General features: G+C 42.7%; 1 protein-coding gene across 2 annotated transcripts; it reads left to right on the forward strand.

The window, feature by feature from the left end:
* The first annotated feature begins 11,987 nt into the window (after nucleotides 1-11,987).
* Nucleotides 11,988-24,433, forward strand: ppp1r15b (protein phosphatase 1, regulatory subunit 15B). Of its 2 annotated transcripts, none has more exons than XM_068046872.1 (3): nucleotides 11,988-12,061; nucleotides 18,688-19,562; nucleotides 22,338-24,433. In XM_068046872.1, exons 2-3 carry the CDS (start codon nucleotides 18,708-18,710, stop codon nucleotides 22,575-22,577), a joined length of 1,095 nt encoding a protein of 364 aa, XP_067902973.1. In that variant the 5' UTR covers nucleotides 11,988-12,061; nucleotides 18,688-18,707; the 3' UTR covers nucleotides 22,578-24,433. The 2 variants fall into 2 exon arrangements, with proteins under 2 accessions (XP_067902973.1, XP_067902972.1); XM_068046871.1 differs by having other exon boundaries at nucleotides 11,994-12,308.
* The last annotated feature ends 2,740 nt before the right edge of the window (nucleotides 24,434-27,173 follow it).

A 27,173-nucleotide genomic window follows, 5' to 3' on the forward strand; every position in this document is an offset into this window, starting at 1 on the left:
TTGGATCACTGGTGCCATTCAATAAACAAACACATGAAATAACAATTTTAGGAATGGGAGTGAAGTGAAAGTAAATACATCCCAAATAGTAAAAATCCTCAACCTATTGGGAGAGTGCAGGTATGTATATAGATCTTTCAATGTGAGTGCAAGTAGAAGAGGCTGTAAAAGCAAATGAAATTTTGTGCATGCAGTGACCAGAAGTATGAAAGCAAGGCAGTGTTGACATTATTGAAGCCATGGCAGCTGACTACACTTTCCATCACTTGACCTTGTTGTACTTGTTGCTCATTGCTTTTCTCCCCCACACACACGCATATTTGAGCACCTTGCCCTCCACCATCTAACTCGATTACCATTTGCTCTACTGCGACCTACAGTCACTGACCTATGCTGTATTGAATTTTGTTTCTTGACAATTATTGAAAATTAACCTAAGCAATGTCCAGGTCTTGTTAGATTCCTACTTTTGAAGCTTGCTATTTCCTGAAAAAAAATTTGTATTTCAGTGAGGTGGGCATCCATATTTGGTCAGCCATATCAGCATAGAAGGAGGCCATTCAGCCCATGGAGTCCATGTTAGCTTGCTGTAGAGCAAACTAATCAGTTCCATTCCCCAGCTTTATCCCTTTTATCCTGTAAGGTTATTTCCCTGGAGCTTACATCCAATTTCCTTTTTAAATCATTCATCTCTGCTTCCACCACCCTCGTCGGCAGCAAGTTCCAGGTCATTATTGCTCCTTGCTTTAAAAAAAGAAGTAACTCACAGCCCCCCTGCATTTCTTACCCAAAATCTTAAATCTGCATCCCCTAGTCCTTAGAACCATAGAAAAATTACATCACAGAAGAAGGCCATTCAGCCCATTGTGTCCGTGCCGACTGTAAATAAACTAGCCACCCAATCTAATTCCACCTTCCAGCACCTGGTCCATAGCCTTGCTGGTTACAGCATTTCAGGTGCATGTCCCAGGCACCTTTTAAAAGAATTGAGGGTTTCTGCCTCCATTGTCATTTCTGGCAGTGAATTCCAGACGCCTACCACCCTCTGGGTGAAAAAGTCTTTCCTCATGTCCCTTCTAATATTTCTACATAATCACTGATCACCTTAAATCTATGCCCCCCTGGTAATTGACCCCTCTGCTAGGGGAAACAGCTCCTTCCTGTCTATTCTATCTAAGTCCCTAATAATTTTGTACACCTCAATTCAGTCACACACACACACACCACCCCCCCCCCCCCCCCCCCCACTCCCAACCTCCTCTGTTCTAAGGAAAACAACCCTAGCCTATCCATCTTTCCTCATAGCTGCAATTTTCAAGCCCGGGCAACATTCTTGTGGAACGCCACTGGAAGCAGCTTTCCATTCACAAAAACATTCGTTGACTGCTACCCTTTGCTTCCTGTCACTCAGCCAGTTTTGGATCCAACCTGCCACATTTCCCTGTAGCCCATGGGCTTTTATTTTACTGACCAGTCTGCCATGTGGGACCTTGTCAAATGCCTTACTGAAATCCACGTAGCCCACATCCACTGCACTATCCTCATCAATTATTGTTGTTTCCTCAAAGAATTCAATTAAGTTAATAAGACATGACCTTCCCTTAATAAATCCGTGCTGACTGTCCCTGATTAATCCAGTTTATCCTGTGTCTCAGAATTGATTCTAATAATTTACCCACCACTGAGGTCAAACTGACCGACCGATAATTATTTGGCCTATCTTTCCCGCCCTTTTTAAACAATGGTATAATGTTCGCAGACTTCCAGTCCTCTGGCACCTCGCCTGTATCCAGTGAGGATTTGAAGATAATCCTCAGCACATCCGCTATTTCCTCCCTTTAACAACCTGGGAAGCAATCCATCCGGCCCTGGTGATTTATCCACTTTGGTGGATGTTAGACCCTCTAGTACTTCCTCTCTCATTATGCTAATCATATCTAATATTTCACGTCTCTTACTACAATGTCTGCATCATCCCTCTCCTTTGTGAAGACAGAAGCAAAAAACTCATCAAGACCCTGCTCACATCATCTGCATACATATGTAAGTTCCCTTGTCCATCTCTGATAGGCCCTACCCTTTCCTTAATTATCCTCTTGCTCTTAATATACTGTTAAAACATCTTTGGATTTTCCTTGATTTTACCTGTCAATATATTTTCATGTCCTCTTTGCTTTTCTAATTTCCTTTTTTACTTCACCCCTGCACTTTCTATACTCCTCTAGGCTTTCTAAAGTATTACATTTTTTGTGATCGTCATAAACTTTCTTTTTCTGCTTCAACCTAACCTGTAAGCCTCTGGATTTGGCCATACCACACTTTATCTTTGTGGGGACATGCCTACACTTCCTGTGGAATCTCACTTTTGAATGTCTCCCACTGGTTTACCACTGATTTTCCTTCTGTATCCAATCCACTTTCGCTAGCTCACCTTTCAGTTTCATAAAATTTGCCTTCCTCCAATTTAGAACTTTAACTCCTGTCTTATTTTTGTAGCATCAGCTGATGGGAACAGCTTTTCTTTGTCTCCCTTATCTAAATCTGTCATAATCTTGTACACCTTTATCAAATTGCACCTCCATCTCCTTTGCTCCAAAGAGAGCAACGCCAGCTTCCCCAACCTATTTTTGTAACTAAAATCCCTCAATCCTGGAACCATTCTGGTATATCTCCTCTGCACCCTCTCAAGGGCCCTCGCATTCTTGTTGAAGTGTGCTGGATGCAATACTGAAGTTGCGGCCTAACCAGAACTTTATAAAGGTTTGGTATAACTTCCTTGCTTTTGTACTCCTTAGCTCTTATGAAGCTCAAGATCCCATATGCTTTACAAATTACTTTCTCTGTCCTGCCTTCAAAGATCAATGCACATAAACCTCCAGGTCCTTGTGTTCCTGTACACTCCTTAGAACTGTGCCATTGAGTTTATATTGCCTCTCCCTATCTTTTGCCAGAATGCATCACCTCACACTTATCTATTAAATTTCATCTGCCACATGACTACCCATTCTGCTAGTTTTTCTGCCCTGTTGCAGTTGATTGCTATCATTCTCACTGTGGCACCACTGAATTTCATATAGGCAAATTTTGAAATGTTACTCTATTCCACTGTCCAATATCTCTTCCCTCTTATACAATCTAGTTAGTACCTTGTGTAAACTTACATGAAATGCCTCTAGATCTGCTCTGTGCTAATACTCTTATTAATTCTGTTACTGCTATACCTGCCCCAATTAGAATTCTATTAATTAATCTAAGCTGTAAATTTAATACAGCACTTTAGTTTCCCAGTGCTAGTTTAAACGGCTGCCCCTAGAGAGGAAAAACGCCCCTTAAAAACTCAACAACCAATCATCTACCTGCTATCCTCTGATCTCAGTCCTTGCTTTTTCTGAAAATGTGTGAAAAATCCATTCTTTCTCCAATCTCATTTATCAGCCGTTGCTGTGGCTGCCAGGTCACGCTCTCCCGGCCCCTCACCCAGACCATTCCTTGTTTATAAAAAAAATAGTACAGCACCTCTTCCCTCTCGGTGCCGAATTCTTTCACTGACCAAATTCCCCAAGTTACTGACCCGAAACGTTAACTCTGCTTCTCATTTCACAGATGCTGCCAGACCTGCTGAGTGGTTCCAGTATTTCTTGTTTTTATCCCCAAGTTACATACTTTGTCGTACCGGTACTCCACTGAGCTGGACTTTGTGCGTGAGCAAAAACCTCCTGTATACTAGCAGAAATTCCAAAACCTGAGTCAGCCCCTGCTGAGCAGGTAAACAGTTCCAAGAAGCCACCTAACTAACTAAGCATGCAGCTGCCACTAGTAGGCAGCTTGTTTACCACTGAGTAAAACTGCGAAATGAACTACAAGTTAAAGTTACAGCTAAGTTCAATGCTAAATGCAAAACTTGATTATATTTTAGAAAGATCAACCATTAAAATTTCCTCATTACCAAATTCCTCGAGGTAGCAGCTCTCCATTGAGCTGGACTTCGTGCTAATTTTCATGCTTAAAAATTCTGGGAGGGTTGTTCCAATTTGGTTAGGTAATATTTTAACAAACCAGTTTGCATGCTAAGGATTGCAAGCTTCATACTGAAGTGTATATCATTTAGCTTCTGCTTTGGACATGTCAATTAATAGAATATTGTTGCACAAGGGAGTGCTAAATTTTCCCCTTACTGCCTTGGGTATCTGGAAACAGAAAGATCACAAATTTAAGAGTTTTAAGAACTAGAACATATTGAAAGGTGAAATAAACTAGTAAAAATAAATGCAAAAGGTACTTTCCACACTGAAATACAGAATTTAACATTACATAGTACTTCTGCTTTACTGATTCAATGTGTGTATAGTGCCACTGCTCTGTTATACCAAAATGGAAATAAGGGAGTAGTGTGTACATTTATTATAGGTGTTACGACCAGGTGAGGGAGGGGTCTCAGGCTCCCCTTTTGCCCCTTTCCTGGTTTGGCTGTAACAGGGTTTATCTTTCAAAACACACTGATTTTAGCTTACCCCCTCAGTGAGCCCTTTGATCACTGCACTATAATTGTAATTGCTAATGAACCAATCAGACAGGTTTTCTTAGGTTTAAACAAAGAAAGATGTAAATTTATTTGCCTTATCACTCTAACTCGGTTAAAATTACTAAAATATGTGTCGCAACCACGCTAGCATGCATACAAGAGCAACATACACGAATAGATACAGAGGGGAGGAAAGAATTGGGGGGGGGGGGGGTGTTGTTGAAGTAGAGTTCATAATAAAGGATATTCTGTTAGTTGGTGGAAATGTCCTTGATAAAAAGCTAAAGTATTGGAGTTGTCATTGGGGCCCAGTGCACAATTTCCAACTTGCTTCTCTGATACGAGAAGGCTGAAGAAATGTTCTGTCTTGAAGCTGAAGCTGCTACCATGGGTCCCTGGGACTTTGCTGGAGAGAGAGCTTCCTTCTCTTTGGACTTCAAATTGCAGTCTGAATCTTTTCTTAGTGGCACAATTCAAACAGTCCCCAGTTTGGCCAACAGGTTCTTGGATGGGAGGGGTGGTTGCTGCACTTCAAAGCTTACTTGACACACTCGGTGGGGGATGGAGTGCTGGCTCTTACACAGGCAAGATGTGGATCATCACTGTTGCCCAGACCAATTGATTCAGTGAGCACTTCCATTGTCTCGCTACTCAACTGTCTCTCAGAATGCAAATGTGCAACCATGTTTTCAGCCATTCCGTTCTGTTTTTGTTTACACACAAGTTCTGTGCAATGTCCAGTAAAAATGGTTCAAGTAGTGTTCCATATGACAAAATGAATATGTTTCCATTTGGCAGGTGTAATTTTTGTCAGACCTCCACCCTCGCCGAATGAAATGTGACATTAGGGGAGCATTTAATTATAAATTAGAAGAGAGAGAAAGTACAGGAAAGCACACATGCATTTCTCTGATTCATTCTCATTCATTCAGAAATCTTAAAATTGTTGCAGTCTGTCTTTCCTTTGTAGCAGTGCTGCTTTAAACTGCCCTTTTCCCCTTGAGGTGGGTCTGAGATGGTTATGTATTGCCCAAGGGATTTAAAGTTTCTTTACTGTCAGCAATACGTTGGGAATGGGTATCCCAATAAACATGTGGTTTTTGGGGAGGTTTGAGTTTTACACGTTTCTATGATTGTCTAGGTTGCCTTTGTTTAGATTTAATTATCCCTGGTTTGGAGCTCTGATCATGGGAGTCGGCAGTGAGTGGATCCACTCTGACTTCACTTTCAATGCTCTGGTGAGTCATGCAAGTGCTGTTCACTTCAGGGTTGTTGGTTCCCTTTTCTCCTGACTGTGGGGGTGGATTATTTGATAATCTTCCCTTTGTCCTCTGGGACATTCCTGCTTGCAGGTATTTGCCCACATTTTACTGCACTCCCCTGTGGCACTTTGACTAGGTGAGGCATCATCCTCATGATTTCTCTGCCCTCTTAAGGACTTTCTTTGTCTCTGCAGGTTTTTGTAAATGCTGTAAGAAACCCTGGTGGGGTGCTTTGGGTGTCTGCATTTACATAGGAGGTTGTGGGGTCTAATATTTCCAACATTTTAGGGTTGGTTGACCCAGCAGTAGGGGTTTTCATTTGGGAATTCTCCCAGACCTCCTTTAACCTGCCCTCTGTCCCTTTTTGCCATTTTCTCTCTAACTTTTTGCAAGTCCTGTGCCTGTCTGTCCCCTTTTGTTCTCTGCAGGGGACCCTCACAATTTACCAGCCCTCTGCTGGCAGATTTCCCAAAAGCTGATATAGGAATTAGGGGTGCAAATATTACTGCAGGTTGGGGTTTCCCCTCAAACTGGCACATGTGGCAACTCCTACAGTACTCCACCTCATCTTTGTGGAGTTTTGCCCAGTCAAACTGCTGCTTTATGCGGGCTTTGGTTTCTCGTATACCCACATGTACAACTCATGGGTCATTCTTAATATTTCCCTCTGGTACCTCTGCGGCATCACCAACAGGTGAACCACTGTCCACTCTTTGTCCTCAGGTCTGTGAGGAGAACTCCACTTCCTCATCAGTACCTCATTCTTTAGATAGTAGCAATCAGGGACTCCCTCTGCTTCCATTTCAGTCTGGGCAGCCAATGCTAACTTTCTTAATACTGGAATAAAAACAAGAAATGCTGGAACCACTCAGCAGGTCTGGCAGCATCTGTGGAAAGAGAAGCAGAGTTAACGTTTCGGGTCAGTGATCGATGAAGGGTCACTGACCCGAAACGTTAACTCTGCTTCTCTTTCCCCAGATGCTGCCAGACCTGCTGAGTGGTTCCAGCATTTCGTGTTTTTATTTCAGATTTCCAGCATCCGCAGTATTTTGCTTTTATTTCTTAATACTGGGTTGGTTCGCTGAGCCTCAGCAAGGGAAGCTCCATTTAATCTATTCCCTGGGTCCACTAACTTTCCAAAGAATGTATCAGACAGACAGACCTCATGGTTATCTGTCTGCAGTGGCAGTTCAGTCTCCTCTGGGGAAGCTGATTTGGCCATGGCCCGATTCACTGCACATTTAGGGGAGCTACAGGGAGCCGTCTCCTGCCACTGCCCTGTCTCTCTGACTTCCTTTGGTCTCTCTTTCACTATTGGGGAAGCTACCACCTTCACCCCTGCCAGATCATTACCTAGGAGCAGGTCAACCCTGTCCACAGGCAAACTAGGGACAATCCCTACGGTCATCGGTCCCAAAATTAGGTCGCACCCGAAGTGAACCCAATGTAAAGGTATGGCCGTACACTGCCCTCCGATATCATTCACCACCATTCTGGTATTTATTGCACTCTCTGGGGGAAAGGTCATGCCTTTTTCCAGCAAAAGGCATCTGGTGGCCTCTGTATCCCTGAGTATTACTGTGGGCTTGCTTGCCCCACTTGAGGGGTATGGGTTTACTCTCCCTTCAGATACAAAATCTTGATAACCTTCAGGAATCCTACTAAATCTTCCTGCACCTGCAGCAGTATGTTTTCTGGGTCTCACTGCTGCTGCAGTTAAAGCCACATGCTGCTCTGCTGCGCTTTCCATCAGGGGCTCTTCTCCTGCACTGAACGGGTGTACGCCAATTAACCCTACAGGCTTTCCCCATAGTTTCCAGCAGTCAGCTCTTAGATGACCTGCCTTATTACAATGGAAGCACACAGGTCTCCGGGTCTCACTCCTACTTTAAGCACTGTCTCTTTTGGCTTGAGGAGGGCCCCTGTGTGTCCTGCTTTTGTTTCTCTCCCAGGACTGCTTGGGCTCTTAACACTTTCCCACGCTTTGTCATTTTTGGATTTGTGGGGATGACAAGGAAAGGTTTTCCCCTGGGCTCCTTCTCAGGCTCCCCTCTTGCCCCTTTCCTTGTTTGGCCATAACAGGGTTCATCTTTTAAAACATAGTGATTTTTAGCTTACCACCTCAGTGAGCCCTTTGCTCACAGCACTATAATTGTAATCGCAAATGAAACAATCAGACAGGTTTTCTTAGGTTTAAACAAGAAAGATGTAAGTTTATTAGTCTTATCACTCTTAACTCGGTTAAAATTACTATAATACGTGACGCAAACACACTAACATGCATACAAGAGAAACGCACACACAAATAGATACAGAGGGGAGGAAAGAATTAGGTGGTTGAAGCAGAATTTGTATTGACAAGCAGGTGGAAGGTTATTGGTAGGTGGAAATGTAGAGTAATCAATTCAGCCATGGGCTTGTTGAATGGCAGAAAAGGCTCAAGGGGCCGAGTGGCCTATTCCTGCTCCTAATTCGTATGTTCGTTCTGTTGTTTGTAATAAAGGAAATTCAGTTACTGAGTGGAAATATCCTTGATAAAAGCTGAAGTATTGGAGTTCTCGCTGGGGCTCAGTTCACAATTTATAACTTCCTTCCCTGGTACCAGAAGGCTGAAGAAGTGCTCTGTGCTGAAGCTGCTACCATGGGTCTGTGGGACTTTGCTGGAGAGAGAGCTTCCTTCTCTTTGGTCTTTATATTGCAGTCTGAATCTTTTGTGTGGCATAATTCAAACAGTCCCCAGTTTGGCAAGTTGGTTGCTGGGCTTCAAAAATTACTGGACACACTCGGTGGTGGGCTGGAGTGCTGGCTCTTACACAGACAAGATGTGGATCATCACTGTTGCCCAGACCAATCTTGTTAATTGAATCAGTGAGCACTTCCATTGTCTCTCTATTCAATTGTCTCTCAATATGCAAATGTGCAACCATGTTTTCAGCCACTCAGTTCTGTTTTTTTTTAAAAAAAACAAGTTCTGTGCAATGTCCAGTAAAAAAAAGGTTGAAGTAGTGTTCCATATGATGAAATTAATGTTTCCATTTGGCAGGTATGATTTCCATCACATATGATCTTACAGCACAGGAGGCCATTCGGCCCATCATGCCTGTGTCAGCTGTTTGAAAGCTATCCAATTCAACTTACATTCTTTTCCCATAGCGATGCAAATTTTTCCTATTGTAAACAGAGATGAATTTTGATAAAATAGACCTTGTGTACATATGAAGTTGATGTCAGCTGGTGAGTGGCGCCCTTGTTTTGCAATTCTCACTACTTACACCAGCCCTGTTTCTCCTGAACTGCTGCCTTTATGGGGCAAATGACTTGTGGTGTCATTATAAAAGTGTTGCTTCAACTGTATTAAGTGGACTGGCTATTCTGGACAGTTCAACAGCTGTGGTCTTGTAGTTGTCGCATTTGCCTGCTGTCATTAGTTTCATTTGGTCTATTCCCCAAATCTAATCTAGCAAGGGAAAACAAGCTTGTTGAAAGGGAAATTCCACTCTTAATTCTTTGTATTTAGGTTTGATAATGATTTGGGCATGTGAACCCAGATTATTAAATTTCTAATGACTGACTGATCTTAATGAAACCAGCCCTATATAACACTTCCTCTTGCTGTCATCATATTTCATGGGAAAAACTAAGGAGTTTGTGGATTTAGTCAAGTTTCATCAATTTCACATCCAGTGTCTAGTGAGTTACAAAAATTTTCTGTCTACGTTTTAATAGCATCAAAAAGGGAACCATGCATTAGTATGATTATTGGCATTTTGGAAGTATGTACAACATTTTGCCATATCTTCACCATAACTTTTTCCTATAATCCACATTGCTAACCAGTTTATAGAAATATAGCTCGAAGGTGCTCATTTGGCTCATTGTCTGCACCAGCTCTTTGTTAATTCTATCCAATTAATCACACTCTACTACTCTTTCCCCATAGCCCTTCCCCTTCTTGTATTTATCCAGTTCTCTTGATTGTTACTATTGAAGCTGCCATCCTTTCAAGCAGGGCATTCCAAGTCACTACAACCCACTGTGTAAAAAGTTCGGAGTAAAACTAGAGGGGCTACCTACATGGAACCATTTTCTGACTGCTACTTTGGAGATTACCTCAGCTGAAATCCCAGTGCAGATAGTGCTTAAAGAACTTGTATTTAAATAGTACTTTTCATAACACATGACATACAAAAGAACCTTACAGTCACTTTGGTACTTTTGATGACTTGTATCTTGGTTGTAGTGTGAAAAAAATGCTGAGTTAAGTTTTAATTTCTGAAGTTGTCAAAATTCTGCATGAAGTAATCAAACCTGATACCCTGGCCACTGCATATAATGGATAAATTGTGTTTGGAGGAACAAACCCACTGGAAATAATGGGAACTGTTGACTTTTTTGACCATGGAGAAAGATAAGCGGATATCATTCTCATATCAGGTGTGGGGAAGATCAGAGGAGGATGATCTCAAGTACAGGTACCATGGAGCATGAGGATTTGCATGTAACAGGAGAGATGCTTAATGCATCATCCAGAGTTTTATTTTAACTGTAGTTGCTTTCCACAAACAGAATTAAATTATTTAAAAGCATAATACTATGGATTATGGAAATCTGAAAAGCAAAAATGGTGGAAAAACTCAGCAGGTCAGTCAGCATTGGTAGAGAGCAGTAGTTAACATTTCAAGTTGATGATCTTTCATCAGAACTGGAAGTTGATCAGCATAAGCAAGTGCAGAGCCAGGGAAAATGGGGAGAATGAAATAGTGACCTTTGAAAGTGTGGAGGGCAGGAGTGATTAAATGGTAATAGTGGCTGATTTGAAATGTTAACTGTTTTTTGCTCCACATTTCGAGCATTTTCTGTTTATATTTTTCTTGCATTTGCTTCATTTGAATTATGTTAATTGAAGTAATAGTGTCTATTTTAATCTGGTTGTGAAATTATAATTGAAAAATAAATCTTCTTAAGTAGTTTTGATTTGGTCTCATTAGCTCACAACCAAACAGGGGAGGGAATCTTACTTAGGCAACTTTAATCGTGGATTAATTGTTAGCACCACAGCCTTACAGCTCCAGCGACCTGGGTTCGGTTCTGGGTACTGCCTGTGCGGAGTTTGCAAGTTCTCCCTGTGACCGCGTGGGTTTCCGCCGGGTGCTCCGGTTTCCTCCCACAGCCAAAGACTTGCAGGTTGATAGGTAAATTAGCCATTATAAATTGCCCCGGGTGTAGGTAGGTGGTAGGAGAATGGTGGGGATGTGTTAGGAAATATGGGATTAATGTAGGATTAGTATAAATGGGCGGTTGTTGGTCGGCACAGACTCGGTGGGTCGAAGGGCCTGTTTCAGTGCTTGTATCTCTCTATGACACTACAACTGAATCTCCCCCTCTGTTTGGGCATGTTGGAATCCTCTACCCCAGAGGACTGTGGATGCTCAGACAGAGCTCAATAACTTTTGGATACTAAAGGAAATGGAGATCAGGCAGAAAGTTGGAGTTGAGTTAGAGATAGATAGATTGGAGAAGTTGGGACTGTTTTCCTTGGAGGAGAAGGCTGAGAGGAGGTATTATAGTGATATTCAAAATCATGAGGGGTCTGGACAGAATAGATAAACTGTCCCCACTTGTGAAAGATTCGACGAGAGGGCACAGATTTAAAGTAATTGGTAAAAGAAGCAAAAGTGACATGAGAAAAAAAACTTTTTAAGTGGTTAAGGTGCACTGCCTGAGAGCATGGTAGAGGCAGTTTCAATTGAAGCATTCAAAAGGGAATTCGACTGTTATATGAAAAGGAAGAATGTGCAGGGTTACGGGGAGAAGGGAGGGGAGTAGCACTAGGTGAAATGCTCGTTAGGAGAGCCAGTGCAGACAGGATGAGCCGAATGGCCTCCTTCTGCGCTGTAGCAATTCTGTGATTCTAGAGCATCAGCCATGATCCTCTATTGATTGACAGAACAGGCGCGCTGGGCCGAATTCCCTACCCCGTTCCTATTATATTTTATGGCCGTTTTATTCTACGCAGTTGGTAACAGTGTCTGTGACTCATTTAATGGAATTGCATAGCTGCAGTTTCGGGGCACAGGCCGGGGTTTCCGGTGTGACGTTATGGAGCGGGGAAAGTACGTTGTTTCTAACTGTTTCTCTGTAAGAGGGGAGGGAGTTCTGGTTACTTTGCAATCAAGTTTCCCCGCCCACTATCAGCTGGTTTTGAAAACCAGTCAGTGAGGACCGAATATAATAGAGAAGCAACTGGATTAACAAGGATACAACATTTATCGACTGAGTGAGAATCCTTTAGTATAAGTATATTTTTGTGTGAAAGGGAGCGTTCCAGACCATCTTCCCTTTATTTAACTACATTGTCACTTGGCTGCTGCTTCGCATGGTTTTGGTAAAGCATCTTTACGCTGAAGACTCAGCCGCCTTAATGACGAGTGTTGCCGGCTCACTCTCAGTGCTGTGGCACTATGGACTTACTCTGATGACACAGTTCAGGGACTTCCTTGGACTGTTGATTCAGTTCCACACAGGTAAGAAGGACACGGGTATGGGTTAGCGAGTGCAGGGTTCAAACATTAGAAGTGCGTGTACACCTTCAAAGTATCGGGACTAGTCCTGGATGCTAATACATTGTAGTGTTACTAAATTTCTGTTTTCCTGAAACACGTTTTCGGTTGATGAAGCTTTGTCAATTTGAACTGATATACGGGCTGTAAGTGCTTTCTAAATTGGTGTTGCCTACTATTCGACCTTAGTGTATAGCATACCCACCCCTGGTGAAGGGAGGGGAGCACAACCCAGGTAAAATCATACAAGTGGCGCAGTGGTTAGCACCGCAGCCTCACAGCTCCAGGGACCCGGGTTCGATTCTGGGTACTGCCTGTGTGGAGTTCGCAAGTTCTCCCTGTGTCTGCGTGGGTTTTCTCCGGGTGCTCCGGTTTCCTCCCACAGCCAAAAGACTTGCAGGTAGGTAAATTGGCTATTATAAATTGCCCCTAGTATAGGTAGGTGGCAGGGAAATATATAGGGACAGGTGGGGATGTGATAGGAATATAGGATTAGTATAAATGGGTGGTTGATCGGCACAGACTCGGTGGGCTGAAGGGCCTGTTTCAGTGCTGCATCTCTAAACTCAACTATGCTGGACCCTTATGTCCAGAATGCCCATTACTAATGCTCTCTAATGTGCCTTTTTGGTGTAAAATTCATTTGAATTTTCATTGTTCGTTTCTGTTCCTCCGCCCCCGGCGAACGAGAAACCCCGATCCGCCCACTTTCTTTCGCTTCTTGCGTAGGTTTGTGTCCATGTGGTATAACATCCTGTCTGGTAATCTACGTCAGTTTTTGTAAGGAGATGTATAAAATCCCTGTCGTATTGGATTCTACATTGTGCTTATGAATTGGTGCCTGTATTTTGTAACATCTTGAGATACCTATAACCATCCCCTGACACGCATCCTCAATGTAACTTTAATTGCTGTCTTGGTAGTGTCAGCAGTCCTGTGCATATAAGTAGTTAATTTGCACGAAGAGACCTCCGGAGCCATTAAAAATGAAATTGCAAGTATCCAACTTGCAGCAATACAGCTAATCGTGCACTTGTCGGTACTATGAAGTTGGTTCCTCCGAGTAAACAAAATAGTTTTCACAGTGGCGGGCACCAAAGTTAAACACAACGTTCAACATAGATAATAAAAACACCACAGGAACCGCTCAGCAGGTCAGGCAGCATCTTTCTCCACACTTGTCGATTCTGTTTTCTTCCATGCCGTTCACCCCTCTCTCCTGCTGCACTTTAGTTTAAATTCTTGGGACTACTCCTGTAGTTTTCCTCACTCTGCTGACTCCCTGCAGCTGCTGTTCTCCCCAGTAGTGATGGTTGTGCAATAATAAAACATATGGACCAGATGTTCCTAGATTTGACCATGTTGGCCTGAATTTTGTGGTCAGCAGTGAAGGAATGCCGTTTACCTTACAAAATCTAGGCCTTACAATGAGGTACTGTATAGTGCAACCTGTGGAGGAGTGGGATATCTCTGACAGCAACTTACAAATTTCCGTGTTTGTGGATATGCAAATGGCAGCAGTTTACTCCATAATAACAGTGAGCATGGTTAGCCTCACCATTTTTTTTTTATTCATTCGTGGAATGTGGGCATTGCTGGCAATACCAGCATTTATTGGCTGTCCCTAATTGAGCAGGTGGTGGTGAGTTGCTGCCATGAACTGCTGCAGTCCTTCAGGTGCAGATACCCCCATTAGGCAGTTCCTGGGGATCATGGATGACTTTGTTCCAATCTGGTTCAGTGAGTTCTAACATGGCGCAGTGGTTAGCACCGCAGCCTCACAGCTCCAGGGACCCTGGGTTCGATTCTGGGTACTGCCTGTGCGGAGTTTGCAAGTTCTCCCTGTGTCTGCGTGGGTTTTCTCCGGGTGCTCCGGTTTCCTCCCACAGCCAAAGACTTGCAGGTTGATAGGTAAATTGGCCATTGTAAATTGCCCCTAGTGTAGGTAGGGAATATGGGATTACTATAGGGTTGTTATTGTGGGTGGTTGTTGGTTGGCACAGACTTGGTGGACCGAAGGGCCTGTTTCAGTGCTGAATCTCTAAATAAAAAATAAATAAATAAAAATGGTTAACCAGTCTGATGTGTGAACTGCAGACTTGGGGCAAGTGGTGTTTGAAGGGTTGGATAGTTACTTGGTGGGGGGGAAGGGGGTGGCTGTGTGCTCCTTCCACTGCCTGGACTTGGTGTAGATACACTCTCAGTGCTGTTATGGAGGGCGTTCCAGGAGTTTGACCCAGCAACAGTAAAGGAATGGTGATTATATTTCCAAGTCAGGATGGTGTGACTTGGAGGGGAATTTGCAGGTGGTGGTGTTCCCATGTACTTGCTGCTGTTGGAGGCAGAGGTACGAGGTTTGAAAGGTGCTGCTGAAGGAGGCTTGGCAAGTTGCTACATTGCTGCCACTATGCATTGGTGGATGAGGGAGTAAATGTTTAAGGTGGTGTGGGGTCCCAATCAAGTGGGCTGCTTTGAGCTTCTTGAGTGTTATTGAGCTGCACTCATCCAGACAAGTGGAGAGTATTCCATCATACTCCTGACTTGTGCCTTGGACAGGCTTTGGGAAGTCAGGAGCTGAGGCTGCAGAATTCCCAGCCTCTGACTTGCTCTTGTAGCCACAGTATTTATGTAGCTGATCCAGTTAAATTTCAGGTCAGTGATGCTACCCAGGATGTTGATGGTGGGCAATTCAGTGATGGTAGTGCCATTGAAAGGCAAGGAGAAATGGTTAGAATTCTCTCTTGTTGGAGATGGTAATACCCTAGCACTTGCATGGTATGAATCTTACTTGCTGCTTATCAGCCAAAGCCTGAATGTTGTCCAGGTCTAGCTGCACATGGACACGGACTGCTTCAGTATCTGAGGAATTATGAATGGGACATAACACTGTGTGAAATCATCAGTGAACATTCCCACTTCTGACCTTAAGATGGAGGGAAGGACATTGAAGCAGCTGAAAATGGTTGGGCCCAGGACAGTGCCCTGAGGAACTCCTGCAGCAATGACTGGCCATCAACAACCACAAGCATCTCCCTTTTGTGCTCTGTATGACTTCAACCAGTGGACCCCCGCCCCCCACCAAACAATTCCCATTGACTTCAGTTTAACTAGGGCTCCTTGATGCCATGTTCCGTCAAATGCTGCTTTGATGTCAAGGACAGTCACTTGTGCCTCACGTCCTGAAATTCAGCTCTTTTGTCCATCTTTGTACCAATGCTGTAAAGAGGTCTGGAGCCGAGTGGTCCTGGTGGAACTCAAACTGAGCATCAGTGAGCAGGTTATTGTCAAGTAAGTTTGATAGTGCTTTTGATGACATCTTCCATCGCTCTGCCAGATTGGATTTGTCATGCTTTTTCCAGACAGGACATACTTGGATAATTTTCCACATTGTCAGGTAGATACCAGTGTTTTAGCTGTACTGGAAATGCTTGGCTAGGGTTAAGGCTAGTTCTGGAGCACAAGTTTTCAGCACTACAGCTGGAATGTCACCCATAGTCTTTGCTGTGTCCAATGCACTTAATTGTTTTTTGATCTCGTGGAATGAATCGAATTGGTTGAAGAATGGTATCTGATGCTTGGGCCCTCAGGAGGAGGCCAAGATGGATCATGCACTCGGCACTTCTGGCTGAAGATGGTTGCAAATGCATCAGCCTTGTCTTTTTCCACTGATGTGCTGGGCACCTCCATCATTTAGGATGGGGATATTTGTGGAACTTCCTCCTCCTCTGGTTAATTGTTTAACTGTTTACCACTACTCACAACTGGATGTGGCAGGACTGCAAAGCTTTGATCTGATCCGTTGGTTGTGGGATCACTTTACTCTATCACATGCTGCTTCCGTTGTTTAGCATGATTGTAGTCCTGTGTTGTAGCATTGCCAGGTTGGTATCCCTGGTGCTGCTCTTGGCATGCTCTCCTGCACTCCTCAATGGACCAAGATTGGTCCCTTGGTTTAATAGTAATTGTGGATATGGTGGGCCATGTGGTTTCAGATTCTGGTGGAGTACAGTTCTGCTGATTGCTGAGTTTTGAGCTGCTAGATCTGTTCTGAGTCTATCCCATTTTAATATGGTGGTAGTGCCATACAATATGAGGCAGGGCGTTCTCAGTGTGAAGATGGGATTTCCTCTCCACAAGGACTGCGGTGGTCACTCTTACCATGCATCCGTGACAGGTAGATATGTGACTGAGTTTAAGTAGAACTTTCCCTTGTGTTGGTTTTCTCACCACCTGCTGCAAGTCCAGTCTGGGAGTTATGTCCACAAGGAATTGGCCAGCTTGGTCAGTACTGGTGCCACTGAGCCACTCTTGGTGATGGCCTCTTCCAAATGGTGTTCAATGTGGAGGAGTACTGATTCATCTGTTGAGGGAGGGTGGTAGGTGGTAATCAGCAGGAGGTCTCCTTGCCCATGTTTGGCCTGATGCCATGAGACTTCATGGGGTCTGGAGTCAATGTTGAGGACTCCCAGGGCCACACCTTCCTGACTATACCATTATGCTGCTATCTCAGGTGGGTCTGTTTTGTCAATGGAACTGGACATACCCAGGGATGGTGATTGGAGGACTCTGGGATATTGGCTGTAAGGTATGATTGTGAGTATGAATGCCAGGATGTTGCTTGACTCGGCTGTGGAACAACTCTGCCAATTTTGGCACAAGTTCCCAAGGAGGACTTTTCAAGGTTGACTGGGCTGGGTATGCCTTTGTCAGATTCGATCCTGGGTGGTCCATTCAGTTTTATTCTTTGACTTTTTCGTAGTGGTTTGAGATCTCTGAGTGAGAGGGCAGTTAAGAGTCAACCACATTGTTGTGTGTCTGGAGTCACATATAGGCCAGACCGGGTAAGGACAATAGGTTTCCTCCCTTAAAAACCCATCTGCTTCACTAATGTCTTTTATGACCATCCAGTAGTTTCTTACCACAAAATCAGAGCCATAATGTTTGTTGAGTTCACTAGTGCCAGTGGGAGCAGCATCTGGGGTGGTATTCTAACCTCAAGCATGCTTGGATTAGAGAAGGAGTTGAGGGTGTTGTGGAAATAAGTCTGGATTCCTGCTTCCAATCACCAATCAATGGGTTTTGCTGTCTCTTGATTATGTGAACATCGGGGTCAGTTGTAATGCTCTGAATGGTAGAATATTCAATAAGCTATTTTGTCTAGGCAGACATATGAAAACTGTTGGCATGTGGACAAGCAATTGGAGGACTGAATGCCCATAGTACTGTATTGTAATATGTGTAATAACCTGTAGGAGAGTGGGGTGAGGAGGGATCTGTAAATGTTATCCACCAGGATATTTGGATAATATGATAAACCATCAGAGTGACGGGTTAACATTTCTGTAAAACTTGATGATGGCACGGTATATAGTCGTCATGTGATCTTATAGAATCACTCCATCACATGTCTGCTGGTTATTCCTGTCAGAATATGTACTATCTGTAGGGGTTTTGTTTTTCTCCCCTCCATCATCCAAACATATAAGATTAACAACCACCACAATCTTCAAAGAATCATTTGAAGTTGATAACTGAAGCTTTCTTAACTCTCTCTTCAATGTAGTGATAGTATTGAGATAAAAACCAACTGGCAAACTGCTCACTTTCAAAATAATTGGATTGTGATGAATGATGAGGTGTAGCACTGTGGAGCAATTTGGATATTTCTATTTGAATGTTGCATGGTTGGCTTTGTTTCTGTTGGTAAAGGTATATAACAGAGTCATTCAAATCCTAAGGTCCTCCGATTTGATGTCGATCTTATAATTTACCTTTAATGCTTGTGCTAGAGAAGGAGAAGAAAAACAATGACCCCGCTGGAAAGTTCATGGTTGTAGATGTTGGATAAGGACAAAGTCAGGTGATAGAGGGTCTGGCTTGGTCCATGGTTGAATAGCCTGTCAATACTGACTGTCTTACCTCATGCATGTACAGAATGGTCATTTAGTTGGAAGGCTGGAATATATGGATGTACGCCACCACAAATTGATGTCTTTTGCAAAGGAGTGTGAAAATTTGGAGTGTAAGGTGATTGGGAAAATTGGTTGTATGTCGCAACTGCAATTGTACCAGGCATGTGGAGAGAATACGAGTGGTGTATCACTCTTGTTGGTGCTGTTTTTGCAAAGGCCATCTTCCTGGTAAAAAGTTGGAATCCTTTTTTCATCACGTCTTGGCATTTTTGGAAAAGAGGCAAGATGTATGTAAAACTAAAACTGAAGAGATCATTATTTAATCTCGCTGCTTGATGTATCCCCTCCCTAAACTTAAAATGTGATTGAAAATAAATCAGCAGAAAGTGTGCTTTCCTAGTCAATCTGATCTTGAATTTGATATTTTGCAGTTCTTCAGTTGTGCAGAGCAATGCATTTCAAGCTTTTAGAAGAGGCACCATCAAGTCGTGGGCAGGTTGATGAAGTCAAAAGAAGTGACAAAGAATTACTGATCTTCCCTTGGTTTGGAAGAGTGGCCAGTACTATTAAAAGAAGTGATCCACAGTATGGGTCTATACAGCAAGAAAACCTAATTAATTCACAGTTGAATTTAACCAGCAACAAAGGACCCTCCAAACCTCCATTTACATCAGAAGATATTGCTGAACTGAGCCCTGAGAGGAACTGCAGTCAGCATTACCAGAACAAGTCCAACCAAGATCATTTCAGGGATGACAACACCTGTTGTACTGATGATGAATGTGTAGCTGTCAATCACTTGAGCAGTCATTGCATAATTCCAAAAAATTCAATATCTCCAACAGAATGGAACAACATGGTGACTACTACAGAGGACTACAACTCTACTGATAGTGAAGAATGGGATGATTCAGAAGAAGATTCTGACACTCTGTACAGCAGTGATGATTCATTTAGTGATGAGAATGATCAGGAACTGAATGAAGTGCTCTGGAAATCTTTATTCACTGCAGACCCTTACAATCCTTTGAACTTCACAGCTTGTCTTACCAACTCTTGCACTAAAAGAAAAGTGTTTGTGGATTTGAATAAACAGGGTTTGGGAGAATGTGAGAATGGAAGAATCAACTTGACCAAAGTAAAATCATCAACATCACCGAAACCAATATTACCACAGACACATTTTAGACACTTTTGTAAACCTGGCACTGGAGAAACTGTCAGATTTTGTACATGGAGGAAGTCTGAAAAATCCATAAAGCCTGAAGGAGAATGCAAGGAAGTGGAGAAAGCAGCTGTTAAAAAGGTCAGTAATCACAGTAATCATTTTGCTATTCTGTTGTAACTATTTTCACCTCTTCTGGAACCATTGATTTCTGTACAAAGCCAAAATACAAACTGAAAATGTTGGAAATACTCAGCAAGTCAGGCAGCATCAAAGGAGAGGGAAACTGTTAAAGTTTCAGATTGGTGATGTTTCGTCAAGAACTGTTTTGTTCCAATACTTGTTTCATTATTGCATCAGTGTCACTTTTGTCACTTAATCACTACCTTCCACCCTATCAAACCCTTTTTGTTGTTTTCCTTCCCCCTTTAGTCCGGGCCTCTACTTAAAAGGTGTTTATCTCTAACGTCTTCCATTCTTTTATTCATTCATGGGATGTGTGTGTTGCTGGCTAGGCCAGCATTTATTGCCCATTCCTAATAGCCCTTGAGAAGGTGGTGGTGAACTGCCTTCTTGAACCACCGCAGTCCATGTGAGGTAGGTACACCCACAGTGCTGTTAGGAAGGGGGTTCCAGGATTTTGACCCAGCGGCAGTGAAGGAACGGCGATATAGTTCCAAGTCAGGATGGTGTGTGGCTTGGAGAGGAACTTGGTGGTGGTGGTGGTCCCATGCATTTGCTGCCCTTAGCCTTCTAGTTGGTAGAGGTCACGGGTTTGGAAGGTGCTGTCTAAGGAGCCTTGTTGCATTGCTGCAGTGCATCTTGTAGATGGTACACACTGCTGCCACTATGTCGGTGGTGGAGGGAGTGAATGTTTGTGGATGGGATGCCAATCAAGTGGGTTGCTTTGTTCTGCATGGTGTCGAGCTTCTTGAGTGTTGCTGGAACTGCACCCATCCAGGCAAGTGGAGTTCAGCTCGTTTGTCCATGTTTGAACCAAGGCTGTAATGAGGTCAGGAGCTGAGTGGCCCTGGCAGAACCCAAACTGAACATCACTGAACAGGTTATTGCTAAGCAAGTGCTGCTTGATGGCACTGTTGTTGACACCTTCCATCACTTTACTGATGATCGAGAGTAGACTGGGGCAGACTGGGTTGGACTTGTCCTGCTTTTTGTGATGAAAGACCACTGACCTGAAACACTTACTTACAGACACTGTTTGACTTGCTGAATGTTTCCAGCATTTAAAAATTTCCAATATCTGCAGTATTTTGCAATTTTAAGCTCAGTCTTGCTTTTAAATTATTTTGTCCCCACCCATCATCTTCTGCAGATATTCACTTAAATAGACAATTTTCCTCTAAATCTGGAGAGGATGGAGGCAGTATTATAGAAGGAACATCATACCAAAGCCTAATTCTATTCTCAGTTTGAGTTCTAAACCCTTTGTTTACTGGATGATTAACTAACTTGACACAGACAAGAGATTTAACCTGGGACCTTCTTAGTCTGCTAAGGTTCATTACTATACCTCAATGTATTTAATCACCTGAGCCGTGTTGCAAATAAGGATGCTAAAATCATTTTGCACCTGTCTGTATACTGTAATTTTGTTCTCCTTTTTTGCATCTTTTTAACATTAAGTGTGCATATGGCACTCGAGCTACAGGGTTTCCACAGTAAACTGACCAACAGATTAACAGCTCATTCACACTTTGCTGTTAATGGCTGGTGCATAGCTTCCATAATAAAGCACATCTTTAACTGTGTGTGATGTGTTTTTTGAGACATTTGTTAATTATTTATTTGGGCACAGCCTTTTAGCTCTGCAGCAAATTAGGGATTTGTTTTGTTTCCGAGCCAAAAACACAAAGGGTTATCAATCACAAATCAAAGCCAGAAAGTCATATTTTCGTAACACCATAGATTTTAAAATGGCAATTTGCCTTTCCAAAGCTTTTTCAAATATTATAGGCAAATTATATAAGTGGACTGAAGGAGGTTTTGTTCCCACCTTTCCACTGATAATACAGTTGGGTTTGAACCACTTGAATTTGTATGCTGTCATTTTGAGAACCAGCACACTGCACCCTATGAGAATTTATTTCAATATAATTTTTAAACTGTGAAATTCTTTTCTTGTCCCAACAAGGCAAGCCAAAAACTTACTGACTGTTCCATTAAATGGGGTGTTTCTGACCACATGTTATGACCACCAAACTGTACAATGCTGTGTTTTCTTAGCACGTTTCCCTAACCCATGCTGGGTTACAGTTCCATGGTTACTTGTACTGCCAATATCCATTCTTCATGCAAGCCTAATAGAGTTGTGGGTTATTCAACCAAGGTGGGGGAGGTCAGTTTAGCGAGCTTCATCCTGTCTTTTTACATCTGGCATCAAGCACTTTACAGCAGAGTTACTGAATTATGACCAGGGCATAGGCCCTACCTGAATTTTTTTTATTTATTTATCCTCCTGTTCAAAGTTTTGCTTCTTAATTTGCAACAATTGGGGGAAAAAATCTTTTATCTTTCTACTGTGAAAATATGGAACTCTTTATTTCCCCCCCCCCCCCCCCCCACCCCCGCTAGCTGGTTAGACTAAGTTAACTGAATTTATAAACTGAGATTGACAGATTTTATTGAGCCAAGTGCATTAAGGGATACAGAACCAAAAGTTAAGGTATGGATCAGCCACTATCTAATTGAATAGCGAAACAGACTTGAGGGGCTAAATGGCCTACTCCTGTTTCTATGTTCCTGCACTGATTACACGGGCTACAATTTTGCAAGTAGTACAATGGGCTGTGCTGTTGCCCAATAAACCATTGAGGGGCGCTAGATTGTGAAACGTACCTTTTTTTTGGTTTTTAAACAGTGATTTACATTTTATTTTTGTTCGTTTTTCTTTTCCAGCTCAGATTTTCTCCTGTTGTTGAAGTTCACAAAATGGTATCTTGGTCCTTTGCCTCACGTGAAGCTCGCAGGGGCCAATGGATGCAGATGGCTCATGACCGGGCCAGATTTCTGCACAGGATTCAGCACACCGAGCAGGCAATTGGTTACTGTCTACAGAAAATGCACAGGAAGAAAATATGGGAAAGAAGTTTACAGGCAAACCAAAATCAAGGAACATGTGACCCAACCCATGCTTAGTCCAGAAAACACTTCATGGATATACTGCGAGTGATGGTTAAGCACATTCTTTGCTGATCTGCAGTTTTGCACAGGAATGCCCAGGACAATTCAGTACAGTGTGTGTGATTTGCATAAATCTTTGTATTTCCAAGTAACTTGATGTTTTTTGTCATGTGGACCATGATGTTTGTTAACTATTTGTCCAGGGCCACAATCTTGAGCAGTATCTTACAAGGGAGTCAATTTAAGGTCCAGCACACTGCACCATTGAGTCATGTAAGGTGGGTTTTTGCAAATGTCAGTTTAGGCAGATGTGTGGGGGAAGGGACTGTAAGGTAGTGGGCAGGTAATTATCACTAGTTCTATAAAGTTACAAGTCCTGCTCTTTATAATAGAACCATTTAATTTGCTGTATGGACGATGGACAACATTGCCTTGCTTTCTCTTGTTGAGTAGTAAGGGGTGGAAAGGAAATTTACAGTGAATCTTGGATCAATTTACAACAGTGAGCAGAGATGTACGAAGGACAAGGCTGGCCAAGCACCACAGGTATAGGGAATATGGCATTCAAATGACTTTGGACCACACATGATTAGCATAGAAGCAGAGTGATTGGCATTACATCAAAATGTCAGTCTGTCTAATGTACTGAAGCCTTATAAACAAGTAATTTTATTCAATGTAATGCCATTGAGAATATTGGTAAGTGAAACAGTCATTGACAAAACCAGCAGAATGAACAAACTTGGTAAACCTGTTAATGAAGCTGTAACAAGTTGTCTGAGGAGGAACAAATCAAGTAGTACTGACACTTCATCAATCCTCATTGTTCCAGAAATACCACTCTTGTGATATATTTACATTACAGCTAACAATCATGCAACTATACAGTAAATGAGGAACTGCTGCTGCCTCCTGAGGCCTGAATTAGAAGTTGTTTTTCCCAGTGCCTCTAGGTTTATAGTATTGTTGCAGCAGCAATTCAAGCACTGTCTCTGGGAGCTGGCCTCTTTCCGAGCTGGCCTGCTGGAGGTTGTGCTTGAATTACTGACTGAAGATGTTTCGTACTACCTCTGCAGACCAGCTATCATTGACCTCTGCAGATTCTTCCCAGCCATTAAGGAAACTGTGCTTTTCAAACTCCTGTATGCAAGAGCTTACACAGTTGTTTCTGTGGTTGCAATGTCAGAGTCCACAGCATCAGGAGCTAAAGCTAGTACAGAACAGCTTCTGGATGAAATAGTTCAGTCGCATAAATGTAGCATTGAGAGCTTCTGATCAAAATATCCCTTGGAGCTGTATTAATACTTCAATTCTGAGCCAGAAATAACTTATTCTCACAATTGTACAAAAGTTTAATAGTTACTAAGTGAACAACATTTTGTTGCAATTAAGTGTTTTATATCACTTCATGTAGAGGTTTTTCATTTGCAACATTTGTGTATCGAATATATTACTTTATATGCTGTTTTAGGATCAGCAATTTTGATATAAATTTGCAAAGACAAAAATACATTTTGAACAGATTGCACTCAATGTAATGTACTACTTTTCATTCTTTTAATAAGATCTGTGCATCAGATGGTGTTTTGCTCTGTGTATTGATGCTAATGAAAAAGTCGATGTGAGTTAATTCAGGAACCAACTTCTTCTGTTATCACTAATCTCACCTATGCTTGTAGCCTAAGATGGTTACAGCATCTAAGAATAAAAATGTAATGAGTGTTATGAACTGAAATCTTTGAAAGGTAATTGCTCTGTTTTTAGGTTTTTCTGATATATATTTCCTTGGATTCAGTATTCATAACTTTTCACCTGTAAAAGGATAATGTGTTCTCCTACAAACTGGAGTTAACCTTACCCTGCTCCTTTTTTATAGAAGTAAATGTAGTGAGAACCCTTATCACTACAGTTCAGATTACTGAAATACATCACCTACTGCCACCTCATTTTGAGATAGAGAAGTACTTCTATCAGAAACTAGTTCATGCAATAAATTACCAGACATTTATTGATAAATGAATAATCAATTCAAATAATGCTTGCAGTAATTGTAAACATTTCTAAAATCAATTACATGCCCTCACCATTAAGTTGTGCATTGAAACATGGTTTCTTTTACTTTCTGCATGGTTATTTACTACCACAGTTTTTGACTTGCTCCTTATGTCTTCTGGCCTTAGATTGACTGGTCTTTGTACAGTGCTGTTGAAAATGTAGCTCCAAATTTCTTAAAGCAGATTACAACATTTTTTTGTCAGATAATCTCAAGATTCACCCACATAAACATATGTTCAAGTATTGTATTGAATATTTAATAGCCTGTGTCAAAATACCCAAATACAAGATTCAGCTCTGTAGTACCCATATTTTTAATGCCACTTTAGCTGTTCACAAATACACTTCTGCTGCAGCCTGCACTGGACACTGTCTTGGTGAGGTCATTAGTGCAGACGCTAGGAGCGTATGCCAGAAGTATGTACAGTAGGTAGATTTTGTTAGTGTGCTATGCTGATTTGATGCCATTGGCTCCATTCTTAACCTCAATGGTCCCACTAACTCCATTTCATAACCTCACAGCAGCATGTATGTTCAGTAGTAGGAAGGAGCCTCTACCAGTGCTATTTAGAGGGATCATCAACTACTTTCCGATGAATTGCTGATTTATTTCTACTGGCTTTGTTGGAGTTTGAAGAAGTGCTGTGTTTTTTTACTAGTGAAATTTACAGGGAGTGGTGCATGTGGTGAAGGTCTTCATTCTGACTTCATGGATTGTGGTCAGATCATCTTGCTTCCAGTAGCAACACAGAGGAGGACAAGCTGCTTTTACAGGGAGGATGAGGAAAGAGAGGCAGACTCTCAGCAGGCATTCTTATCTATCCAGGGTCTGCAGGGACCATTTCTCTTACCTCAACATCACTGAGGAACAGTGTGCGTGACATCTCTCTTTTATGAAGGATGTGTTCACTGAAATCTGCCACTTCTTGCAGGCAGGCCTGCAGCATCAGAGCAGGACAAGGACAGAACTACCAACAGTTGTAAAAGTAGCAGTAGCCATGAATTTCTTCACACCCAGATCCTTCCAGGCTGGATCAGGCAATATCTGTAACATCTTCCAGTTTGCCAACCACTGCTGTATAAGGGAAATCACTGAAGCTCCTCATGTCAGAGGGAAGCAGACACAGCATTCATGTGGTTTCACCAGGATAGCAGATCTCTCCATGGTGCAGGGTATCATCAACTGCACGCACATGCCTTTGTGGGCACCATAGCTAAATGCAGAGACATACTGTAACCACAAAGATTTCCACTCCTGCATGTGCAGCTGATGTTTGACCAAGTTCAGTACATCTTGCAGGTGATTGCCCAGTATCCTGGCAATGGTCATGATGCCTTTGTTCTGCACCAGTCTGCAATACTATCAATACTTACGTCACCATGTCAAACCAGAGGGTGGCTGCTGGGCAGTGCGGGCTATTTGTTGTCAACCTGATTCATGAGTCCAGTATGCAACCCAACCACAGGTGGGTGGTGTGCATTTAAGAGCCATACTGCCACAGAAAACATCATTGAGGAGACCATTGTGGTGCTTAAGCAATGATTCTGCTGCCTGGTCTGCGCTGGAGGAGCCTTGCAATACTTGCCAGAGCCTGTGTCATGATTCATTATGGTATGCTGTATCCTGCACAACCTCGCCATCATGAGGGAACAGCCCTTGCTACAGCTATACAGCGAACAACTGAGGAGGAGGAGGAAGAGACGAGGCAACAAACACGCACCCTTTCTGGCTGGGCTGTCTGTGATCGGCTCATCTGACTGCGGTACCAATGAACACAACACCAAGACTCCATTCTACAATAGATCCACACCTGATACCTCTTGGCTGAAATGCAGAAATATAAGCCAATGCAAAACAACCATTTCAAACCGACTTTATCAAACAAATCATCCAATATTCCCTGCAAAATTCAACAAATCCCTCTTGTGCATTCCCTAAATCCCTATTTTCTCAGTGCCTTTGCTAGGCCTAGGGTAACAGTTTTGTACACTGAGACAGCAGATAAGAGTCAACCGCATTGTTGTGGGTCTGGAGTCACATGTAGGCCAGACCAGGTAAAGATAGCAGATTTCCTTCCCTAAAGGGCATTAGTGAACCAGATGGGTTTTTACAACAATCAACAGTAATTTCATGGTCACCATTACTGAGACGAGCTTTCAATTCCAGATTTCTATGAATTAATTGAATTGAAATTCCACCAGCTGCCATGGTGGGATTTGAACCCGTGTCCCCAGTGTATTATCCCAGGTCTCTAGATTGCTAGTCCAGTGACATTACCACTACAACACCATCTCCCCTGTAGTGGCCCTATGCGGTGCTGCCGAAGTGACTGCAGCATGGCTAGTAGAAGGCTGCTATGTTTCAGTGGGGGAGACTGCAAATGTCCTTGGAGGATGACCTCAAGCAACTCTCGCCCCAGAAGGCCTGGCTTTGGACTGTAGCACCTTGGCACAGGCAGCAGCAGCCTGGACTGACTGACTGACAGGCAACAGCATGGGCACTGACAGAGAGGCAGCAGTGGGAGGATGAATGCTGTTATCCTGAAGATGGAAAGC

The sequence above is a fragment of the Heterodontus francisci genome, chromosome 14, assembly GCF_036365525.1.
Source record: "Heterodontus francisci isolate sHetFra1 chromosome 14, sHetFra1.hap1, whole genome shotgun sequence".
NCBI lineage: Eukaryota > Metazoa > Chordata > Chondrichthyes > Heterodontiformes > Heterodontidae > Heterodontus > Heterodontus francisci.